This window comes from Alligator mississippiensis, chromosome 1 (genome assembly GCF_030867095.1).
Source record: "Alligator mississippiensis isolate rAllMis1 chromosome 1, rAllMis1, whole genome shotgun sequence".
Lineage (NCBI taxonomy): Eukaryota > Metazoa > Chordata > Crocodylia > Alligatoridae > Alligator > Alligator mississippiensis.
In genome coordinates, this window is record NC_081824.1 from 76766725 (window position 1) to 76786323 (window position 19599).

Sequence of the window (19599 nt, forward strand, 5' to 3'; positions counted from 1 at the left end):
AGGCAGCAAAAACACTTGCTGGCAAAGACTTTTTCTCAAGATGATCAAAAAGATGTTCATAACGTGCCCTTTAGATTCATTTTTTGCCAGGTACAGTCAGTATTAGTAGATATATTTATAGCCAAAGCATTTTTGCTGGTGTATTAGCTTTTGGAGTTTTATCAGTTTTCAAATTATGTTTTTTGTCAAAGGCATTGGGGAAATTATTAATGATCAATTCTAGATTGATCTTGTACATTTAGGCTTCATAATGCAAAGACTGCACTAATGTTGGTATTATTGCTTAAATAATAACTGCAGATATAAGCATTTTCATTGTTTTGTCTGGTATGGTTTAAATTACATCTACTGTGCTACTTGATGGCAGTCCCATGAAAGAGAGATTTGCCAGCTTCTCCTTGTTTGTGAAGCATCCTTCAGGGGTATGTTGACTGATTGCATCCATTTTAATTATTTATGTAGTCTGGACTTCTATAGAAATGTAGGTGATACTGGAGAGAGTCTAGTGGGGGGCAACAAAAATGGTTGGGTTTGTGACACATGACTTATGAGAAGAGGCTGAGGGAACTAGAGAAGAGAAGACTGAGAGGGCATTTAATAGCAGCCTTCAACTACCTGAAGGGTGGTTCCAAAGAGGATGGAGCTTGACTGTTCCCAGTGGTAGCAGATAACAGAGCAGTGGTTTCAAGTTGCAAGACGGGAAGTTTAGGTTAGATATTAAGAAAAACTTTCTCAAGAGAAGGGTGGTGAAGCACTGGAACAGGTTACCCAGAAAGGTTGTGGAGTCTCCACCCTGGAGATTTTTAAGACTCAGCTAAACAAAGCCTTGGCTGGGATGACCAAGTTGCTACTTTGAGAAGGGAGTTGCACTAGATGGCCTCCTGAGGTCCCTTCCAACCCTCATTTTCAATGATTCTATGACACTACTAATGTTATTTTTGGATCAGAGTGGTAAACAGAAATTTTCTTCTAACAGCTAATTTCTTAGTCATCTGACAATATCTGTTCTATGACTTGATAAAACTAAAGCCAAGATGGACAGAAGCACTAATTATTGGCTCAGTCACAAATCAATGGATTAGACATTATGCTATCTTTATAGTTATGGTGAGGTATCTTCCAGTTTGTTACTAAGACTCCTGTTTCACATATGAATCCTTGTCAGGCTAAGACCATTGCTAAAAAAAGATTTGAGGCCAGAACCAAAATATGAAGTTAGGCTGTGTCTAATCAGCAAGCTACCTATCCTCTTTAATGGCACCTGCATGCTGGCCACTCTTCCAGGCAGAGGTTCCTAACTAACAAGTTTCTCACTGTTCCAGCATCCCCTTTAAGTTGGCACTAGGGGCTGGTGGCCCTCTTGCGTCTCATTCCCCTGCACAGTTATGTTACTACTTCCAGGCAAATTGCCTCCTAAACCAGAAGCAGCATAGTTGTGACTGCTCAGTACTGTAAGTGAATTAAGCAGAGGGAAAGCCAACTGGCACTGTCATTCAGAAGTGCTATTTCACCCACCCAAAGCCCTGCACAGGTGTGGGTATACTGCTTCTGGTTGAGGAGGCAGCATGGCACAGTAGCATGGCAGAGGGCTGGAAAAGGGCCAATGTAGTCCCCCTCTTTAAAAAAGGCGAAATGGAGGACCTGGGGAACTATAGGTTGGTTAGCCTCACTTCAATACCTGTGAAGGTACTAGAGAATATCCAAAGGAAAGCCATTTGAAAGCATGTGACAGAGGAAAGGTTGATCACGAGTAGCATGGATTTACTAAGAACTATTCCTGCCAAATAAACTCAATCTCCTTTTTCAATAAAGTAACTACTTGGGTGGATGAAGGGAGTGCTGTGGATATAGCGTATCTGGACATCAGCAAGGCTTTTGGCAAGGTCCTACATTGACCGTCATAAACAAATTGGAGAAATGTGGGCTACATAAAACTACTGTAAGGTGAATAGATAACTGGATCAATAGCTGCAAGCAAAGGGTTATTACGGGTCCATGTCAGAATGGCAGGAGGTTTTGAGTGGAGTCCCACCGGGGTCTGTCTTGAGCCTGATGCTGTTCAACGTATTTATTAATTATTTGGATGCTGGCATAGAAAGTTTCTTGAGCAAGTTTGCAGATGGCATAAAACTGGGAAGGATTGTATATAAGTTGGAGGATACGAGCACAATTTAGAAGATTGGAAAGTTGGACTAGAGCTAGCAGGATGAAGTTCAGTGCAGACCAATGTGAGATGCTACACCTTGGGAGGAATAATAACAAAAAAACACAAAATTGAGGACACCTGGCTGGATGGTAGCACTATGGAAAAGGAATTGAGAGTCTTGCTAGTGTGATGCAGCCACACAAAAGGTGAATGCCATTTTGGGATGCCTCAATACAAGTATTAGGCACAAGATGCAGAATGTGATAGTGCCTTTCTACTCAGCACTGGTCAGGCTTCAATTGGAGTACCTGAAGTACAGTGTATAGTTCTGGCCTCCACATTTTAAAAAGGATGTGGAGAAGTTAGACAGGATCCAGAGGCGGGCAACAAAGATGATCAAGGGCTTGGAAAACAAGTCATATGAGGAGAGACTGAAGGAGCTAGGCAGGTTCAGCATGTGGACAAGTTGCTTAAGAAGGGACATGATAGCAGTCTTCAAATACTTGAAGGGCCAGCATAAAGAAGAGGGAAAGCACCTTTTCTCTGTTACTGCAGAGAGGAGGATGTGGACCAATGGTTTTAAGTTGCAGCAAAGTAAGTTTAGGTTGGATATGCAGAAAATCTTCTTCACTTTGAGAATAGTGAGGCAGTGGAATTTACTGCCTAGGAAGCTATGGACTCTCCATCACTGGAGGTGTTCAAGAAGAGGCTGGACAGCCACTAGTCAGGGATGATCTAGGTATAGCTATGCCTATTTTCTACCATGGGTGTTTCCCATGTTTCAGGGCTTTACTGGTTGCCCCCTCCCCCCACTCTTTCTGACATGTTTCAAGGTGTTTTTAAACTTTCCTCAAAGCACTGGGTATTGGCTACATCCAAAGCTGGGGATTTTGTCTGGGGTGTCCCATTACTCCTGCTGGGACCAAAGCCAGAGGTTCCTGGCTAGGGGGTCTTGCCCCTCTGCTTAGGGTCAGATTGATTGCCATATTTGGGGTCAGGAAGGAAATTTACCCCATGGTCAGATTGGTGCAGACTGTGGGGGGTTTTGCTGCCTTCTGTACCAGGGGCTATGGCCCTCTACCCAGGACCTCTTGAGTGTGCATTGACAACATTTCATACAAGCTGGACACTGGCTGCTGTGGTTCCCCAGCTTTATGTGGCAGGTTAGGGTGTTAGGTCTGTCTTGTGTCAGGGTTGAGGGTAGTCTTATGCAGAGTTTAGAACGGGTGGGCAAAATGGTGGATCCAGCCGGCAGCCACACTTCATTTCCCAGCAGCCCCTGCCCACATCACTGTGGCCAGTTCCCATGGAGACCCCAGGAGCAGCAGGGCTGTAACAGTGTGGGGCCAGAGTTTCCATGGAGACTAGCCCAAGCTGTGCTGGTAGGGCACACAGCTGGGCAGGGAGCTGCTCTAGGGCTGGGGCTGGGATTCTGCAGCAGTGACAGTGTGGTCCAAAGCCAGAGCAGAGCCACAATCCACTGCCTGTATGCCCTTGCCTGGGGCATGTGGGCAGTGGGTTGCAGGTCTTCCTTGGCTCTGGCCAGTGCTGTCACTGCTGCAAGATCCTGGCCCTGGCCCTGGCCCAGGCTCCGGCTCTGGCCCCAGCCCCAGAGCACCTCCCTGCTCAGCTGCACACTCTGCCAACACTGCTTGGGCTGGTCTCCAGGGAAACCCTGGCCCCACACTGTCCCAGCCCTACTGCACCTGGGGTCTCCATGGAAACCAGCTACAGTGTCACGAGCAGGGGCTGCTAGGAAATGGAGTCAGTTGTGGACCGACCCTGGTTTAGACTATGGTTGTATGGTGTGGTTTGGATAGGGATGATTCTGCCTCAGGCAGGGGTTTAGACTAGATTAGGGTTACCATATGTCCGCGTTTTCCCAGACATGTCCTGTTTTGGGATCTTCCGATCTCATAGATTCATAGATGTTAGGGTCGGAAGGGACCTCAATAGATCATTGAGTCCGACCCCCTGCATAAGCAGGAAAGAGTGCTGGGTCTAGATGATGCCCATCTCCTCCCGGGCAGTTTTTTTAAATATGATCAAATGTCTGGGATTTTGGCTAGCTCAGTTTCAAAGATTTTCCCAGCACTTCTGGCTTGCCCTAGCAAGGGGCTGTTTGCAGCTGGGGGAAGCGGTGGCAGGGTGTATGGAGGCAGCATGCAACCAGGCAGAGTGGTGGGAGCAGCCCCAGCAGTTGGATACAGGTAAGTCTGGGGGGGGAAGAGGTTGGAGGACCAGGGCTTGGGGACTGTCTGGATGGGAAGAAGAATGCGCAGGTGTATATGTGTGGTAGGGTGTGTGGAGGGGATGGGTGCCTGGCAGGGCTGGGGGAAACTGTCCGGGCACCAGGGCTGCAGCAGGGCAGGGGAGGTGGTGGGGAGGCACCTGGCTCTCCAGCAGGGAAGGGGGTGGGGCAGGCCTTTGGGGGCAGCATGGAGCTGTGTGGCCTGGCCAGTGGCACCAGGGCAGTGCCCTTGCTCATAGGGACAGGGCAGCCAAGAGATGCAACAGGGCTGGGGGGAGCAGTGGGCTGTGGGTCGGGAGTGAAGGACACTGGCAAGGCTGGGAGGGCTGTGCCTCAGGAGTAAGGGGAACAAGAGGAGGCAGGGGACACTGCGTTGGGAGTGCAAAGAACTGGCAGTGCCAGGGAGCTGTGGATTGAGAGTGAGGAACACCAGCAGGGCTGGGGGTATTGTGGCTTAGGAGTGAGGGGAACCAGGTTGGGGGGCAGGGGACTGAGAGTCAGGAGTGTGGGGCACTGGCAATGCCAGGGGGCTGTGGGTCAGGAGTGAGGAACACCAGAATGGCCCTGGGGGACAGGGTACTGCAGGTCGGGAGTGAGGGGCAGCAGCAGGGCTGTCTGGAGGGCTGTGGCTTGGGAGTGAGGGGCAACAGAATGGGCAAGGGCAGCGCACCAGCATATCACTTCCTCCCACCCCCCCGCCCCCTCCCTATCACACATGACCGGTGTCCTCTTCTTTGGAACTGGAAATACAGTAACCCTAGACTAGATGGCCTCTGGAAGTCCCTTGCAGCCCTACTTATCTCCAGTTCCATGATTCTATGCTTGAGAGCTCCAGTGCTGAGGTAAGCGTACAGTGTAGTCATAACTACAGATCCCTGAAGCTGGATTTAGGCACCCAACTTCTTCCAAAGTCTAAAATTGCAACCTTGAAAGTCCTGTTTAGGCATGTCTAGAGTGAAGGGACAGCTAAACTCCATAAGCTCCTCAGTTTAAGTTTCTTAAGTGCCTGAAGTTCTCGAACAGCTGAACAGGGCTGAACAGCTCATGTTTATGCCCAATCAGGATTCTGTACGTAGGCAGTCCCTCACTGTGTCCTCAAAAGGTCTTGATCTGGTAGGTGTTTTTCAAAGTATAACTAACAGATTGGGCTCTGCACACAATGTGTCACAATGCCCACCACTTCCTTTTAAAATAGAGCTGTGCGTGCTGGTGCTCCACCTGCTTACCCCTTATCCAACAGCTCTGTGTTTGGAGCTCTCACCCAGGATGTGGGAGACCAGTGTTCAGTTCCCTTATCTGTCTTAGCAAATACAAACACCTGTCTGTCTTACTCTCAGAGAGTGCTCTAATTGCTGGGCTGCAGGCTACTTTAGATGGGAAAGCTAGTCCATCCACTGGGCAGAAGAGAATTCAAGTTTCTTTAGACAACAATAAGAGCAAGCAGAAGCCTAACTATAGCATGATGCTTATGGGATTCATTGCAGGGTTGAGGGGACCCGGGTCTGGTCCTTACTGCAGGACTCTACAAGCTTTTTACAAGCAACAGTCATTGGAGGAAATGCATAAACTGTTTAAGTCAGTAAGAGCACAGCTGTATCTAATAAAATAATGGAAATGATTTAAAGTCCTTTTACTCTGATTCCACTAACATCACTGTCATGGGTGAAAGCAACTTTACCTGAGGCTATAAAGCACCTTTCCATCAGGCTGGACCCGCAGCATGACATTATCAGTCGTAGTATCATGGATAAAGGAGCGCTTGGAATGCACAAAGAACATGTCAGGGACCCAGATCTTTTTCACTAGTCTGCCATCAAATGTCATGCTTTGATTGTTGGTACTTGGGAAGGACAGTCTTTCATCTTTCCAGTAGTGCCTGAGATACAGGGTCATAGTAAAGTCCTGAAAGAAAAAGGTTTCACATTATGATTTATTCTTTGGGAAGAGCATTTCACAGCAATTAGCTGTCTAAACAAGTATATAGCTATGTATGCACCGATTTCAGTTGGAATAGCAATTTTCAGGAGTTCCTTCTTCCTTCATAGACTACATGTTAAGCACTACATCTTGTAGTGTCACTGATGTCACTCCCATTCCTTAAACTGCTGGAGACCAGATTACCTAAGACCCAATATTTATTAAAGAGACTTACTTATTTTAGAAATCAAAGATCATCCAAATGGAAAACTGAATTCTAAATGGAAAATCTACCTGTAGATAGTAGGGCTGTGCAAAGCTTCAGTCCCTGACTCAATTTGGCAGAGATTTGGTCTGATTCGGTAGCTGAATCTCTGAATCTGAATTGAATCAGGAGACCCTTTAATCTCTCTGAATCGAGCCAGAACCCTCTGAATCGATTCAGAGAGATTCAGAAAGATTTGGAGATTCGGACACAGACACAGTGTTAAATGATTTTTCTACATACCTCTAGGTAGCAGGCAGCTTGTGAGTGCTGTGATGCTGGGGTGCATGGAGCATCCCACAGGAGCAGGGGGGGCTCCCTAGCATGCTCAGCAGCAGACCCAGAAGTGGACCAGAAGCACTTCCAGTCCACTTCCAGGTCCGCCGGGGAGTGCGCTGCCCGCCCCCCCCCCCCCCCCCGCCACCTCCCCTAGCTCAGTGACTAGTCCCTCCTGGGTCTGGGGGGGATGCAGGAGGACCAAGCTGGGGGGGACGTGGGAGGACCCTCCACATGCTCCCTGGTGGACCCAGAAGTGGACTGGAGGGCCCTCCCCCCCCCGCGCTCCTGTGAGATGCTCCATCCGCCCCAGCATTGCAGCATTCACAAACTGCGCCTGGTACTTGGAGGTATGTAGAAAAAACATTTAAGCTGTGTCTATGGCCGAATAGCTGATTCTCCAAGTCAGCATCGAATCTTCAGATTTGGATTCGGGCCAAATGTGAATCCAAATCAAATAGGACCCACTTCGCACACCCCTACTAGACAGACTAATCCAGTGATGGAGGAGGAAGGCACAGAAAAAGCTATATGTCTCTAGATGCTCCACACTATGCAGCTGCAATCCTCTGCCAGACAGAGAAAGTAGCAGATCTGGAAATTAAGGGCCATGGAGAGAACATGTAGTTTGATCCAGGACTGTAGCAGGGGAGGCACTTAGGCCATCTCCAGACTCCAGTTAGAAGTATTTACATGAGAAAGATTGTCACTGCTTTTTAGAAATAAATAGAGCTGAAACCTTTCAAATTAATGCAGTCTGCTTCTGATATGACTTGGTTGCCAGGTACAAAAAAACTATGTATGAAAAACAATGTAGAACCCAGAATTTTTGGTGCTCTCAAATTATTTTTCTTGAATAGGTAATTTTTCATTTTAAGGTTAAAAATTATAAGGAGCCAGATCTTCATTTGGCATAAATTGGCATAGTTCCCTTGAACTTCCATGATGATGCTGACTTACACCAGATAAAGGTCTGTCCCACATTGTGTAATTTATTATTCATTTTTTAATTGCTGATTTTCCCTCATTTTCTTGATGTAGAGATGCTGCCCCTTTGAGCTATGATTTTCTATTTTAGCCTTTACCCCTCATGGTGTTTTTTTGTAAGGTCCAGTTTCTGCTTGATCTGAGATGCTCTCTCTCTCTTTTTCAACCTTGCTCTTGCAAGTCCTTACCCTGCTATTTGATTCTTAGAAGGTGAGTATCTCACTGATACCAAAGGTTCCTCAGGTCTCTTAAATTAAGCACGCGCATAAGTGTTTGTAGGGTTGGTATTTTGCTGTGTGACTATATATGTTTAGGGACCTATCTAAATCATGGTTTTGCAGATTTCACGGAAACTGCGAAAAACAGTTGTCCACAATCAACATGATCACCAGGAAATCTGGCATTGGCCGTGATTTCCTATGCAATAATAAACCAAAAAAAAATGCACTAGTGACATAAACTGAGTAAAGGTGCCATCCACCAATCAGCAGTGAGGAGCAGGGCACTGGGGCTCCTCCACCAATCAGCAGTGAGGGGTGGGGCTGCTGCAAAATGCCCACAAAATTGGCTCTGTGCGCCACAAGCAGGCTGTGAAAAACCTGTTGTCTTTCTGTGAGTTAGGTAGGTCCTATACATGTTTCTCTGCTGCACTGAGGGGAGCCCAGTTGCCTTGTGGGTGTCTGGTAAGATCAAATAATCTTCTGTGACACACAATCAAGGAATTCTCAGCACTGTAATTTTTTTATTAACTGTATTTGGATGTTACCTTAGAACTTTTGGGAGGATCTTTTGCAATATCAGAATATCTGTTTCCCCTGAGTAATACAGCAGAGTTATTTATTAACCTTAATGTATGAAAGTGAATTGAGGGTCACTGTCAGTATTTTTCATCTTACAATGCATCAGTTGGAGAATCTCATCCCTAGTAACCAGGAAGCTCCTTCCTCATCTTCTGGTCTAAGTAGCTTTATTTCAGGTCTCCCTTCCTCCCCCACTTATATATGTTTTAAAAAACTGGATTTAAGAAAACTTTTTCTTTGAATTCTAGCAAGCTTATTCCATTTTAGCAATAATATATTTGTTTTATTTTGCAGGCAGAATCTAATATTGAAGCCCACATTTATGCATGAACAGACCCATTTGTGGGTGCAATTGAATAGTACTAGGGCATAGCATTATACCCTCAACAGTTTTATGTTTGCAATCAAGTTTTAAAGTCTCTAGTTATGACCTGATTTTTCTCCCTCTCCAATGTTCCCCTCAGATGAAACAATTCCACAAAAAGACATTTTTAGTGTCAAGACCTTGCCCAAGATAAAATTTTATACTCAATTAGAAGAGAATTGGACAAGAAGTTTCTGAATTGTATCATCCTAAGAGGCATCCAAAATGCCTTCTATTTTTTTTTTTTTGCAAATTTTATGGCAAATAATTAAAGAGTAGGAACAAAATAAAACTTAGTTTGACTTTTAAAACTTAGATTGAATGTACTGAGAAAAAGTGTATTTGGTTGACATTAGCTTTCCAAAAGCAAACAATGTCATTTTACTTCTTATATAATTCCACTCACATTAAACATACAAGAACCAATAATAAAGTATACATCTCTTTCACTGTTGCTTCACTAATAGCTAAAATTGACTTTGAATGCTTTTCTTACCCAAGGCAGACAAGGTTCTTTGGGTAGATGTAATATCTTTTATTAGACCAACTGAGTAGTTGAGAGAAAAAATTGCAAACTTTCAGGTGCAATCACCCTTCTTCAGGCATAGGAAGTCTCTGCTATTCTGAGACTCCAGGGAATAAAAGAAGCTAAAAATGTGATAGGATGTCAGTGAGAATGTAAATAGGTGGAAATTAGGAAAACAAAAGTAAAGCAGGGAAAGGAGGAAGGAAACTAACTCAGTTTTTTTCCCAACTACTTAGTTGGTCTAAAAAAGGATAAAAGATATCATATCTACCCAAAGAGCCTGCCTATGTCCTTAGACCAACACAGCTACAACCAAAAACCCAGCAACATGGAAGATTTCTTACCAATGCTTTGGAAGCTGAGATTCTTAAATAATTACATGACTGAGATTTGGGGCTTGAAGAACACAGTCAAATGCCTCACTCTGAATCAGTCTTTTGTGGGTTGTGAGAGAAGCATTCCACTGTTTCAACCTCTGCAGTGGGTAGGAACAAGAAACTGGGAATGAGGATCTCAGAGGAACTGTGGACCTCATGAGGCCCACAGGAGGCTCAAAGCTGGAGAGATTGTCTAGAGCACTGCTGTGGCATGCTAGTGTGCAATGAGAGTGGCAAGTGTGCCATGAAAATAAATATTTTATTAATGTCAGATCCAGTCTGTGAAGCCATATCATTTGGCCTACAGGGCTTTCCACAGGTCCAGATTTGGTGGTGGGAGAGCAGTGGCAACTAAAACTGTTACTGCTCATCTGCTGCCAAATTTGCAAGCTCTGTGATACTGCATTGGGCCCATGGACCAGATCCAGCCTGCAGACCAACCTGGCACCACTCATCCAGCCCATGGGGTCAAAAAATTGGATGCCACTATGTAAGTCTTACGTATATATATGTTCCAACCTATGTAAGATGTATATATTTTTTGGGTGTAAGAATTAAGTGTGCCACCAGTTTTAATTTAGAAAACATGTGTCACCCAGATATCAAAAGTTAAGGAAACTCTGCCCTAGAGAGCAGGCTGGATTCCAACCATTCCCTCCCTTTGGAAGCAAAACTGGGGGCCCATTTCACTGTATTGTGTACATGTGGGAGAGTTGGCAATACTGTAGCTGCCGTATCTACCTTGGGACAGCAGGCAGGTAGTTCACACATCAAAAGACAAAATATAAGCCCAATATAGTCTCTCTTTTTTTTTTTTTACTTTTCATAGTATTGGAGCAAATCTGATTTTTTTTTAATCTGACGTTTTTCAGTATTGTCAACCCCCACAATTCTAAAACTCTTTATTGGCTAAAATGTGGGATTTAGTTTAGCCATGCATCGAGTGGCAAGGGAGGTGTTAATTGCAAAGGGAAGAGGAAAAAAATCAGCTCCAAAAATCCTCAAAAATCCCGAAGCATAAGAAATCTGGTTAAAAGGGTGGATGACTCCTTTTTTTGTTTGTTGATTCAAGCAAAGAATGAAAAATCCTTTTTGACTGACAGTCTCAGAAACCCCATGCCGTCAGACGTCAGCCTTAAGAGAATTCGCTGACGTAGGACCAGTGATGCTTCCATTGACGTCTGTGGGAGTTCTGTCACCGAGGTCACTAGGAGCACAACTGGCCCCAGAGACTAAACAAAGCTGCTCGTTCCTCCGGTCGGGAAAAGCCTGAAAGCTGTTAATTAGGAACTGCTAACTGTGCTGCCACAAAGCTGTGTTTCAAATTGGAGACAGGACCAAGTCAGGCAAAAGGGCTTTTCTGTCACACAGTTCATTTGATTACTTTAAAGATGGGAGAATGCAGACGACTTTTTTTACATTTTTATGAAATCATCAAAAGCTTCTAAATAAGATCTTTAGGAGAATGACACACTTGAACTTTTTTTCTTTCTGCAAAAGGATTTTTCCCTAAGTAAATGAAACAAAAGCTTAAGTATTTCTAACAGCTTTTCTACTCTAAATCTAGAAGCCTGAAAAGCTCTGATCCAGGCCTGAATATTGCATTTTGATGCCGATCTCTTGCACTTCCTATAGAGCATGTTGTTGCATGTAATTAATTTATTTCAATAATCTTTTTTAGAAAATCTTCTTTGTACACCATATCTTATTCCCAAGAGGTGATTTTTTTGGTGGAGAAAAGGGAATAGCTGGTTTAACAAGTAATAGGACAAATAATAACATTTCAGCAGTTCTGTTAAATTTTAAAGTTTACCGAGTGAATGTAATTACTTGTAGGTAGTGGGTGAGAGTTTAAAGATGAAACAAAACTCTGACGTAAATTCATCCAAGGCTGAAGGCCTGTACCAGCACCATGGGTCACTGAAATCCTATTTAGGCTTTATTTTGTAGACTTAGGAGGGAGTCTGATGCTGTGGCCATGTGTTGGCCCTCTGCACAGAAGAGAGGTTTGCCTTCAATGGAAAGGAGGTAGTTTCTAGGTAAGCAGTGGTCTTCAAGCATTCTTTTTCTATTGACGCCTTATTCTAGTCTAGTTCGGTTATCAGGTAGCAAATTAACCCCTCAGTTGACTAACTGACTGCTCAGTAAGCCTCAGCACGTGTAGACAGTGACGCTTTATCTCACAGTCAATTAGTCAACTGCGGGGTAAAGCGTCTCATGTAGACATGCCTACTGAGTATCTGCTGTCTTTCACAAATGCAAGACTGACTTAATGTAGTGGTACTGAAATTGTTTCAGTTCTCCCAGCATTGTGCTATAAAGCACTAGGCTACAAAGCTGGCAGTCGTGTTGTTTTGGTTATTAGAGTTTCTAACCCCACCTTTTTAAGAAGTGTGTCAATATGAAAGCCAAAAAAGCAAGGATTTGGGAAGCAACTTCTCTTAAATAGAATGTCAAACTGGCTGCCATTCTATCTCTTTCAGTTCTGCCTGACCTTTATGGAAGTGAAATAAGAGTTTAAGATCACTGGTTGTCAGATAAATACTTACCATATCAACTTCTGAAATACTATCCAAACTTTCAACTTGTACATCTATTCCAACAGGAATTGCAGGGCCTGGAAAAATAAATTAAAATACGTATATTTTAATAAGGCAGATTAAACTTTGGGCTTGAAAATGTAAACAAAAGGATATAAAGGAAAATGTATGTTTAATTGGTGAACCATTTGAAGTTGGAAAACTTTGGAATTCATGTGAAGTATTTCTGTAGAGCTTTAAAGCAGTGGCTTAACTTGAGGGGGGCAACTGTGGCATCAGGTGCCAATTCAGAGGGGGCACCAGAATGGCAGCCCTCAGAGAGCCTGCACTGCCACCACCATGGCAGCCTGAGTTGAGGAATCTTGTGTTGAGGCAGCACCAGCCTGTGCTGCTACCACAACCACAATAGTCCCTGTGCAAGGATGTTGGTGCTTACTTTCCTCCTATGCTGCCCAGGCTGCCAACATTTCAAGTAGTGGCTCTGCTACAAAACTCTGCGGCATTACAAATGAATGTCTGTCAATGGCCTGACATTGGTAACTGGATAAAACAATTCTTTGGTTCTCATGTGACAACAGCACAGTTTACTTAAAATATGGGGGGAGGAACCCATGAGAAGTTTTATAATACATGTAACTTAGGGAAGGTTTATCCTAGGTCGGGGCAGGCGAAATATGGCCCGTGGGCCAGACAATTTCATCTGGCCTGTGGAAGCCCGCCAACTAATTGTACCGTGCCCAGCCCACGTGCCTTGCTCCCAACCTCATGCATGGAAGGGCCAGGCCCAGCCAGCATACAGCTTCCAGGCGGGGCTGATGCTACTACTGTTGCAGTCACCAGGGGACCAGCTCAGCTTCCCCAGCATCCAGCAGCTTCTCATCTCCCTGCTGCAGCACTTGGTCTGAGTAGCAGGTAGGGAAGCAGTGGGGGTGGGGGGAAGAGGAGCTGCAGCTGGGCGGGAGTGCAGAGTATGGGGCTGGGGCTGGAGGGAGCACGGAGCCTGCATCTAGGGGGTGGCAGGAACACAGAGCTTGGGTATGCAGGGTATGGGTGTGAGGGCAGGTGGGGAAGTGTGGAGAACCCCCACACACTCCCCCCATGGCGCACAGCCTCCACTGCTGGCAGCAGCAATAGGAGGTAGGTGCTCAGGGTGCTCCTGACCTGAGCAAGCACTACCACCCAGTAGCACACAGCTCCAGCCAGCGCTGCATGTGGTGGCAAGGAGCGGATCCAGGCCAGCCTGCCCGCATCAAGCAGGGCTCCCCACAGCACATGTGCAGCTCCCAGCAATCATGCACCACTGGGAGAAACCCTGCATGATGGAGCAGACTGACTTCCCCACCCCCTGCCATGTAGGTCCCAGGACTCTGCCAGGAAGCAGGGGCAGGGCTTCAAAGGAGTTTCAAAGACATAAACCCCCTTGCCCTCTGGCCCCAACTGTGCCCCCCTGCAGCCTTTTTACATCCCCAAAGCGAGGAGCAAATTTGAAAACACTGACCTTAAAATAAATATACCTGTAGTCATTTGTATATAGGGTACCCATAGACCAGGGGTGGGCAAAATGTGGCCCCACAAGCCATTCTATCCGGCCCTAAAAAATTTAGAAATGTAATATTTATCTGCCTCTGGCTGCCTGTTATGTGGCCCTCGATGGCTTGCCAAAACTCAGTAAGTGGCCCTCTGCCCAAAATAATTGCCCGCCCCTGCCATAGACTGAGTTCATCCATAAATTGTTGCATTTTACCTTTCTCTGGAAACTGCTGCAAGCACAGGGACACACCTTTAAGCAGCAATTTTGTACCTACTTATATATAGTACAATTTTTTTTTGCAAATATATTACTATACACATACTTCTTCTGACCCGTCTTGTGACCACTATGGTTCACTTGACAGTCCAAAACATACGTTGACAATTACGCCATTCTCTTTCCCGTTACAAAGCTGCACTGTGCACGTGCATTCCTGCATGCTGTCACCTTTAACCATCGCAATTATGCAAAGGACCAAACTAGGCATGATATTAGTCCAAAGCCAGAAGTCTCATGATTTACTATATAGCTCATTAGACTGGGCCCCAGAAGAGTCAACAGCATTTCAAGACATGGTGACCCCACAGCTCACCACTGCTCAATATGTAAAGTAAAAGTGGAAATATATTCAATATAGTAATTTACCATGACTTGAAAAAGAGTCAGCACTGAAGGAGGGACTGCATGCAATGGGCACTCTTCTGAGGTCCCTTCCAGCCCTAATGTCTATGAAATCTATGAAATCTTCCCCATCTTATATTTGAGTAAATATAATAATAGAAAGCTCTTTGTAATTAACATCTCACCCAATAGCTAATACATAGCTATTTCTATGAAAGAATCATTTCATAATGTTAAAAATGCCTGATGAATTATTGAAGTAGATAATTAACCTGTGAAAGTATGAAGAATTCCTCCTTTGTTACTTGTGAAAGAAAAACATTTTTTTCAAACAGTTTGAGAGAGAAACTACGATAAAAGGCCATTAAGAGAATAGGGCGCCTCATCTACTGAAGGATTTCTGGATGGCAGATAATGCAGACCATTATCTGCATAACTGAGAAGCTGGTAAAGCATCTTCTAAAGCAAAAATGAAATAATACTATGCCATTAAGACCTAAATTATGATATAAGAGGTGTGTCTACATGGGATGTTTACCACACAGTTGACTGGCAGTCATAGTACCAGAGTTTTATCTTTGCAGTTAAGGGAGAAGTAATAATAGAATAAATTAGTTTTACCTTCACATAATAAGAATAGCTATACTACCTAAGGAAGCAGCAAAAACAGTGCTGTATGCAGTCATATTGGCACTACATGAAAAGTGGGTCAAGAGTGGTTGGAACTTCAATTCTATATGCTTCATTTAAGTCTTCAGATAATACGTGTGGAAACTGAACGGTGTTACAGCTGACAACTCTAGATGCCTGAAACCTATGAACAATGGTTTGTCTATATGTAGTTGTTTTACTAATTTAATTTATTTGTTTAGAAACAGTTAGTAAAAGCAAATCGCTTCCTTGTGGATGTAAGTATACCATTACAATTTGGTTATATGGGTATAGCTTCTTTCATAAAGATATCTAAATAGATTGTACCCTTGCAAGCACTACTATTGTGGTATAACTTTATCCACTGTGGGCACATCTACATGGGACGCTTACTGTGCAGTAGCGTGCAAGTCAAAAACCATGCTAATACACTACTGCACAGTGTTATTAGACTATTGAGCAGTAAACATCAGAAAAAAACCATGTGCTGGTGCTACTGTGCAGTAACTGTAATTACTGTGTATTTAGTTAGTACTTCATTAAGCAAGTAATTACTGCACATTAATGAATGTGTAGACAGGCCCTGTAAGTACACTACTCTGGTATAATGGGACCCATTCAAAGGGATGGTGCCAACTAAACTGGTTCCTGAGATAGCATAGCTACTGTTATTATGTGAAGGTAAAACTCATTTATTCCATTATTCCTTCTCCCTTACCTGCAAATATAAATCTCTGGTACTATGACTGAGTGTAGACAGTCTAAAAAGAATTAGGTTTCCTCAAATGTAATGTTGTATAGGGGAAGTGAACTGATTCATTTGTAATGGTTGCGATTCTACTAAGGGGTGAGATAAGCAGTAATCTTACAAGGTTCAGAATCCCAAATTCCACAGAAATAATTAGAAGCCAGTCTGAATATGCTAGATGAGCACTTAGGACTTCAATAACATCCCATTCCCGGCTCTGACGACCCAGGGCTCTCTTTAGCTACTCCTCATCACCTTTCTGCAAATGCAGTGAATACCCAAAGAATAGCAAGACTACCTTCTAGCTGCTGATGCTTAGGAAAACCTTATCTTTACAAATTAGCTTGAGTTCTAAAGATTAACACACACAGTATTGATCTTTGGAACTGTTCCAACACACAGAATATATGTGACCTTCGATAATTTGAAGATAGAGTCAATCAGATACAGGGCAAAACCCTCTAAGGCAGGAATGTCAAACTTGTTGGACACTGCTGGACAGATGCAGAGCACAGGGCCTCCCACAAGCCAGATGCCTTGCAAGCAGTTGTGGCAGTATTAATTCCAATGACTGTTGGAGCCACTATTTCAACATGGATCTAGAACACAGGGAGGTAGTGCTGCTGCTACTTTCTTCCCCATTTTCCCCTGCCACTGATCTTAGTTGTCAGAAGTGACTAAAAACCTCTATTTTGATGATGGGTTGGAGGCAAGTGAGTCCTTCAGGCTAAATCCAGCCTGTGAGGATGAATGGTTCGGCACACAAAAAGCCCTACAGGTTGTGTATTTGACACTTCTGCTTAAAGACATTCTCTCAATATAATGCATGTTCAAGCATATCTGAGTCCCATATACAGAAGGACCATAGGACTGCATAACTTGAATCCTTAGTCATAATGTTAAAGATGCGATCAGTCATTTCTCTTTCTGGATCTATTAGAATATGTTCTCTTTAGACCTTGCACTGACATCCAAGTACTAAGACCTCTTCCCAAAGTGGAGCACTATTGACTTCACTGGGATTGTGTTAATGCACAGTTCTGCCCCCACAGTTCTCAATGCAACATGGAGGCTGTATTCTGTATGTTGCAAATGACTCTTGCATTTTTTTAATTAGCGTAATTAGTGGCCATGAGAAGTGCTTCCAGACTGACAGCTACGAAAAGCCTTCTTTTAATGCACTGAACAGGAGCAGCAAGTGCACCATATTTAGGGAAGAGTGGGTGCATCTACACATGAATTTGATCTGAGATTAGTTTACTTCCAAGTAAACTACTCATGAGTAAATGCTCCCGGGCAGGTGTCTACACATGCAGGGATGTGGGAACAGATTTGCTGCTCCTAGCAACAAACTGCTCCCACTTTCTGCAGCCCTGCAATGGGCCCCTGCTGCCACCAGGGGAGGCTCCCCCTGGGTACTAGCCCAGGGACTGGCAGGGAGCACCAGGCTAGGAGACAGCTGGCTCCTGGCCAGGGTTGGGACATTGCTCTCTGTCTGCTGCTAGGGTGAGGACAATGTCCCCCTGCCCTGGCAGCAGGGATCTCTCAGCCCCAGCTCCCTGATCAAGGCAGGGGATTTGGAATGAGCTGCAGAAGAGGGGCAGGTCTCCAGATAAGGATCTCCCAGCCCAAGCCCTGTGACCACAGAGCTGGTGCTGGGAGATAAAGATCTCCCAGCCATTGCTCCTTGATCATGATCTTGGAGTGGGGGGCTTGGAGCTCCCTGCTGCCAGAGCAGGGGCACATAGTTCATAGTCAGGCTTGGTGGTGGATCCTGCCCTGGCAGCAGGCAGCTCCAGGAGGCAGGGAGCAATCTCCCACCCCCTGATGGCCAGCTGACCGGGAGCAGATTCACTCTCAGTCAGGCACCTATTCAAGTGCTACCGCACAGTAACTACTCATGAGTAAATCTGCTATTTGCATTTGCAGGTAGCAAATTTTTTTGTGATTAGCAAGGTTTTCTGTGCAGTAAGCATGTGCACATGTAGACACATGCTTACTGCACAGTAAACTACACTACTTTGCAGTAAAGTGTCTCATGTAGATGCACTGTGTGAGAAGATATTCAGAGACACTCCTTCAGTACTTGTCCTCTCTTTTCAGATTGTTACTATCTCTGTTACTGCCAAATACTTTGGCTTTCTAAATGTTAGGTGTATAAAGTGTAATAAGCAAGGGATCCTGGTTTTCTCCATTTAAAAATCACAAATTCTCTGATAAAAATACAGCAAATTCTCTGACTAAACCCCCAAAATCCACATTTTTCTGTGATTAAAATGAAATGCCACTATATATATAGGTATCAGTTGAACACAATGTTTTATTGATATATTTAAAAGTTTAAAGCAATTTGGAAGCCTATTAGTGCCTCAATTCTAATATAATAAAAGGTTTAGTGTGTGTGTGTGTGTGTGTGTGTGTGTGTGTGTGTGTGTGTGTGTGTGTGTGTGTGTGTGTGTGTGTGTGTCTGTCTGTCTGTCTGTCTTAATGCTTCTGGCCAACTGCTCATGCACCTCTGAGAGAGCGGACGGCAATTGGCTGCACAGCCCAAGCTGTGCGGGCCCAAGTTTGCACCACTGCTGGGGAAGTTTGGGGGCATGAAACATACCCGGGCTGTTTGAGCAGCAGGTCTGCCCCCTGCCTCCCTGCCTGAGGGCAAAGGCAGGGGGGTCATGGTGGTGGTGGCCCACCGATGCCCCCCAGAACAGGGAGGGGAAGGCAGTGGGCAGGGAGGGAGGGTGGGAAGCGGGGAGGCAGTTAGGCGCAAGCTAGGTGGACCCAGAGCGGTGGGTGAGGGGGAGGGAAGCGGAGTCAGAACTGAAGCGGCAAGAGGGGGGTGCAGCAGGGCCAGACCGAAGCGGCGGGGAGAGGAGGAATGGGGTCAGACCCAAAGTGGCAGGGAGGGAGGGAGTGGGGCCAGACCAAAGCAGTGGATGGGAGGGGAGGAGTAGGGTCAGACCCAAAGTGGCAGAGGGGAAGGCGGGGAACAGGGCTGGACCCAAAGCAGTGGGGGGGGAGTAGGGCCAGACCAAATTGACAGTGGGGTGCAGGGTCGGACCCAAAGCAGGGCGGGAAGAGCGGTCAGACCTGAAGAAGTGAGGGGGGAGTGAGGTTGGACCCAAAGTGGTGGTGGGGGGGGAGTGGGGTCAGACCTGAAGTGGCGGGGGAGAGGGGATGGAACAGGGCCAGACCCAAAGTGGTGGGGAGAGAGTGGGGAGCAGGGTCATACCCCAAGCACCAGGAGGGGTGGGGGTAGAGTGGGGCCAGATGAGGAGCTGCAGTGGGTGGGGAGGGGGAGCATGGGGCTGGATGCAAGGCTGTGTTCCCGCCAGGTCCCCCCTCCCCCCCATCATTCTTGGCAGGCAATTTGCTAGTCATTATAATAAAACAAATTCTAAGTACCTATAAATTTTGCATTTGATTTTGGGTTTTTTATTATGAAAAATCAGAGCTTCCCCCACTCCCCACCACATCACCAGGATGTGGGTCCAGCTGTGGCTGTCCCTACCCCCGCCATCCCCACACTGCTTTGTGGCGCTGAGCAGCCCTGATATGCCAGTCCCCTGCCCATAGCATTGATTCTCACTCCCCACCCACAG

General features: G+C 45.4%; 1 protein-coding gene across 1 annotated transcript in view; it reads right to left on the reverse strand.

Moving 5' to 3' along the window:
• The window catches only part of GABRR1 (gamma-aminobutyric acid type A receptor subunit rho1), a 63110-nt gene that overhangs the window by 9467 nt on the left and 34044 nt on the right, over positions 1-19599 (reverse strand). Inside the window, exons 4-5 of the mRNA XM_006263881.3 lie at positions 12459-12526; positions 6076-6299 (exon numbers count right to left, since the gene is read on the reverse strand). Of these exons, the coding sequence (XP_006263943.1) occupies positions 6076-6299; positions 12459-12526 (292 nt within the window). The remainder of the gene's footprint in view (positions 1-6075; positions 6300-12458; positions 12527-19599) is intronic.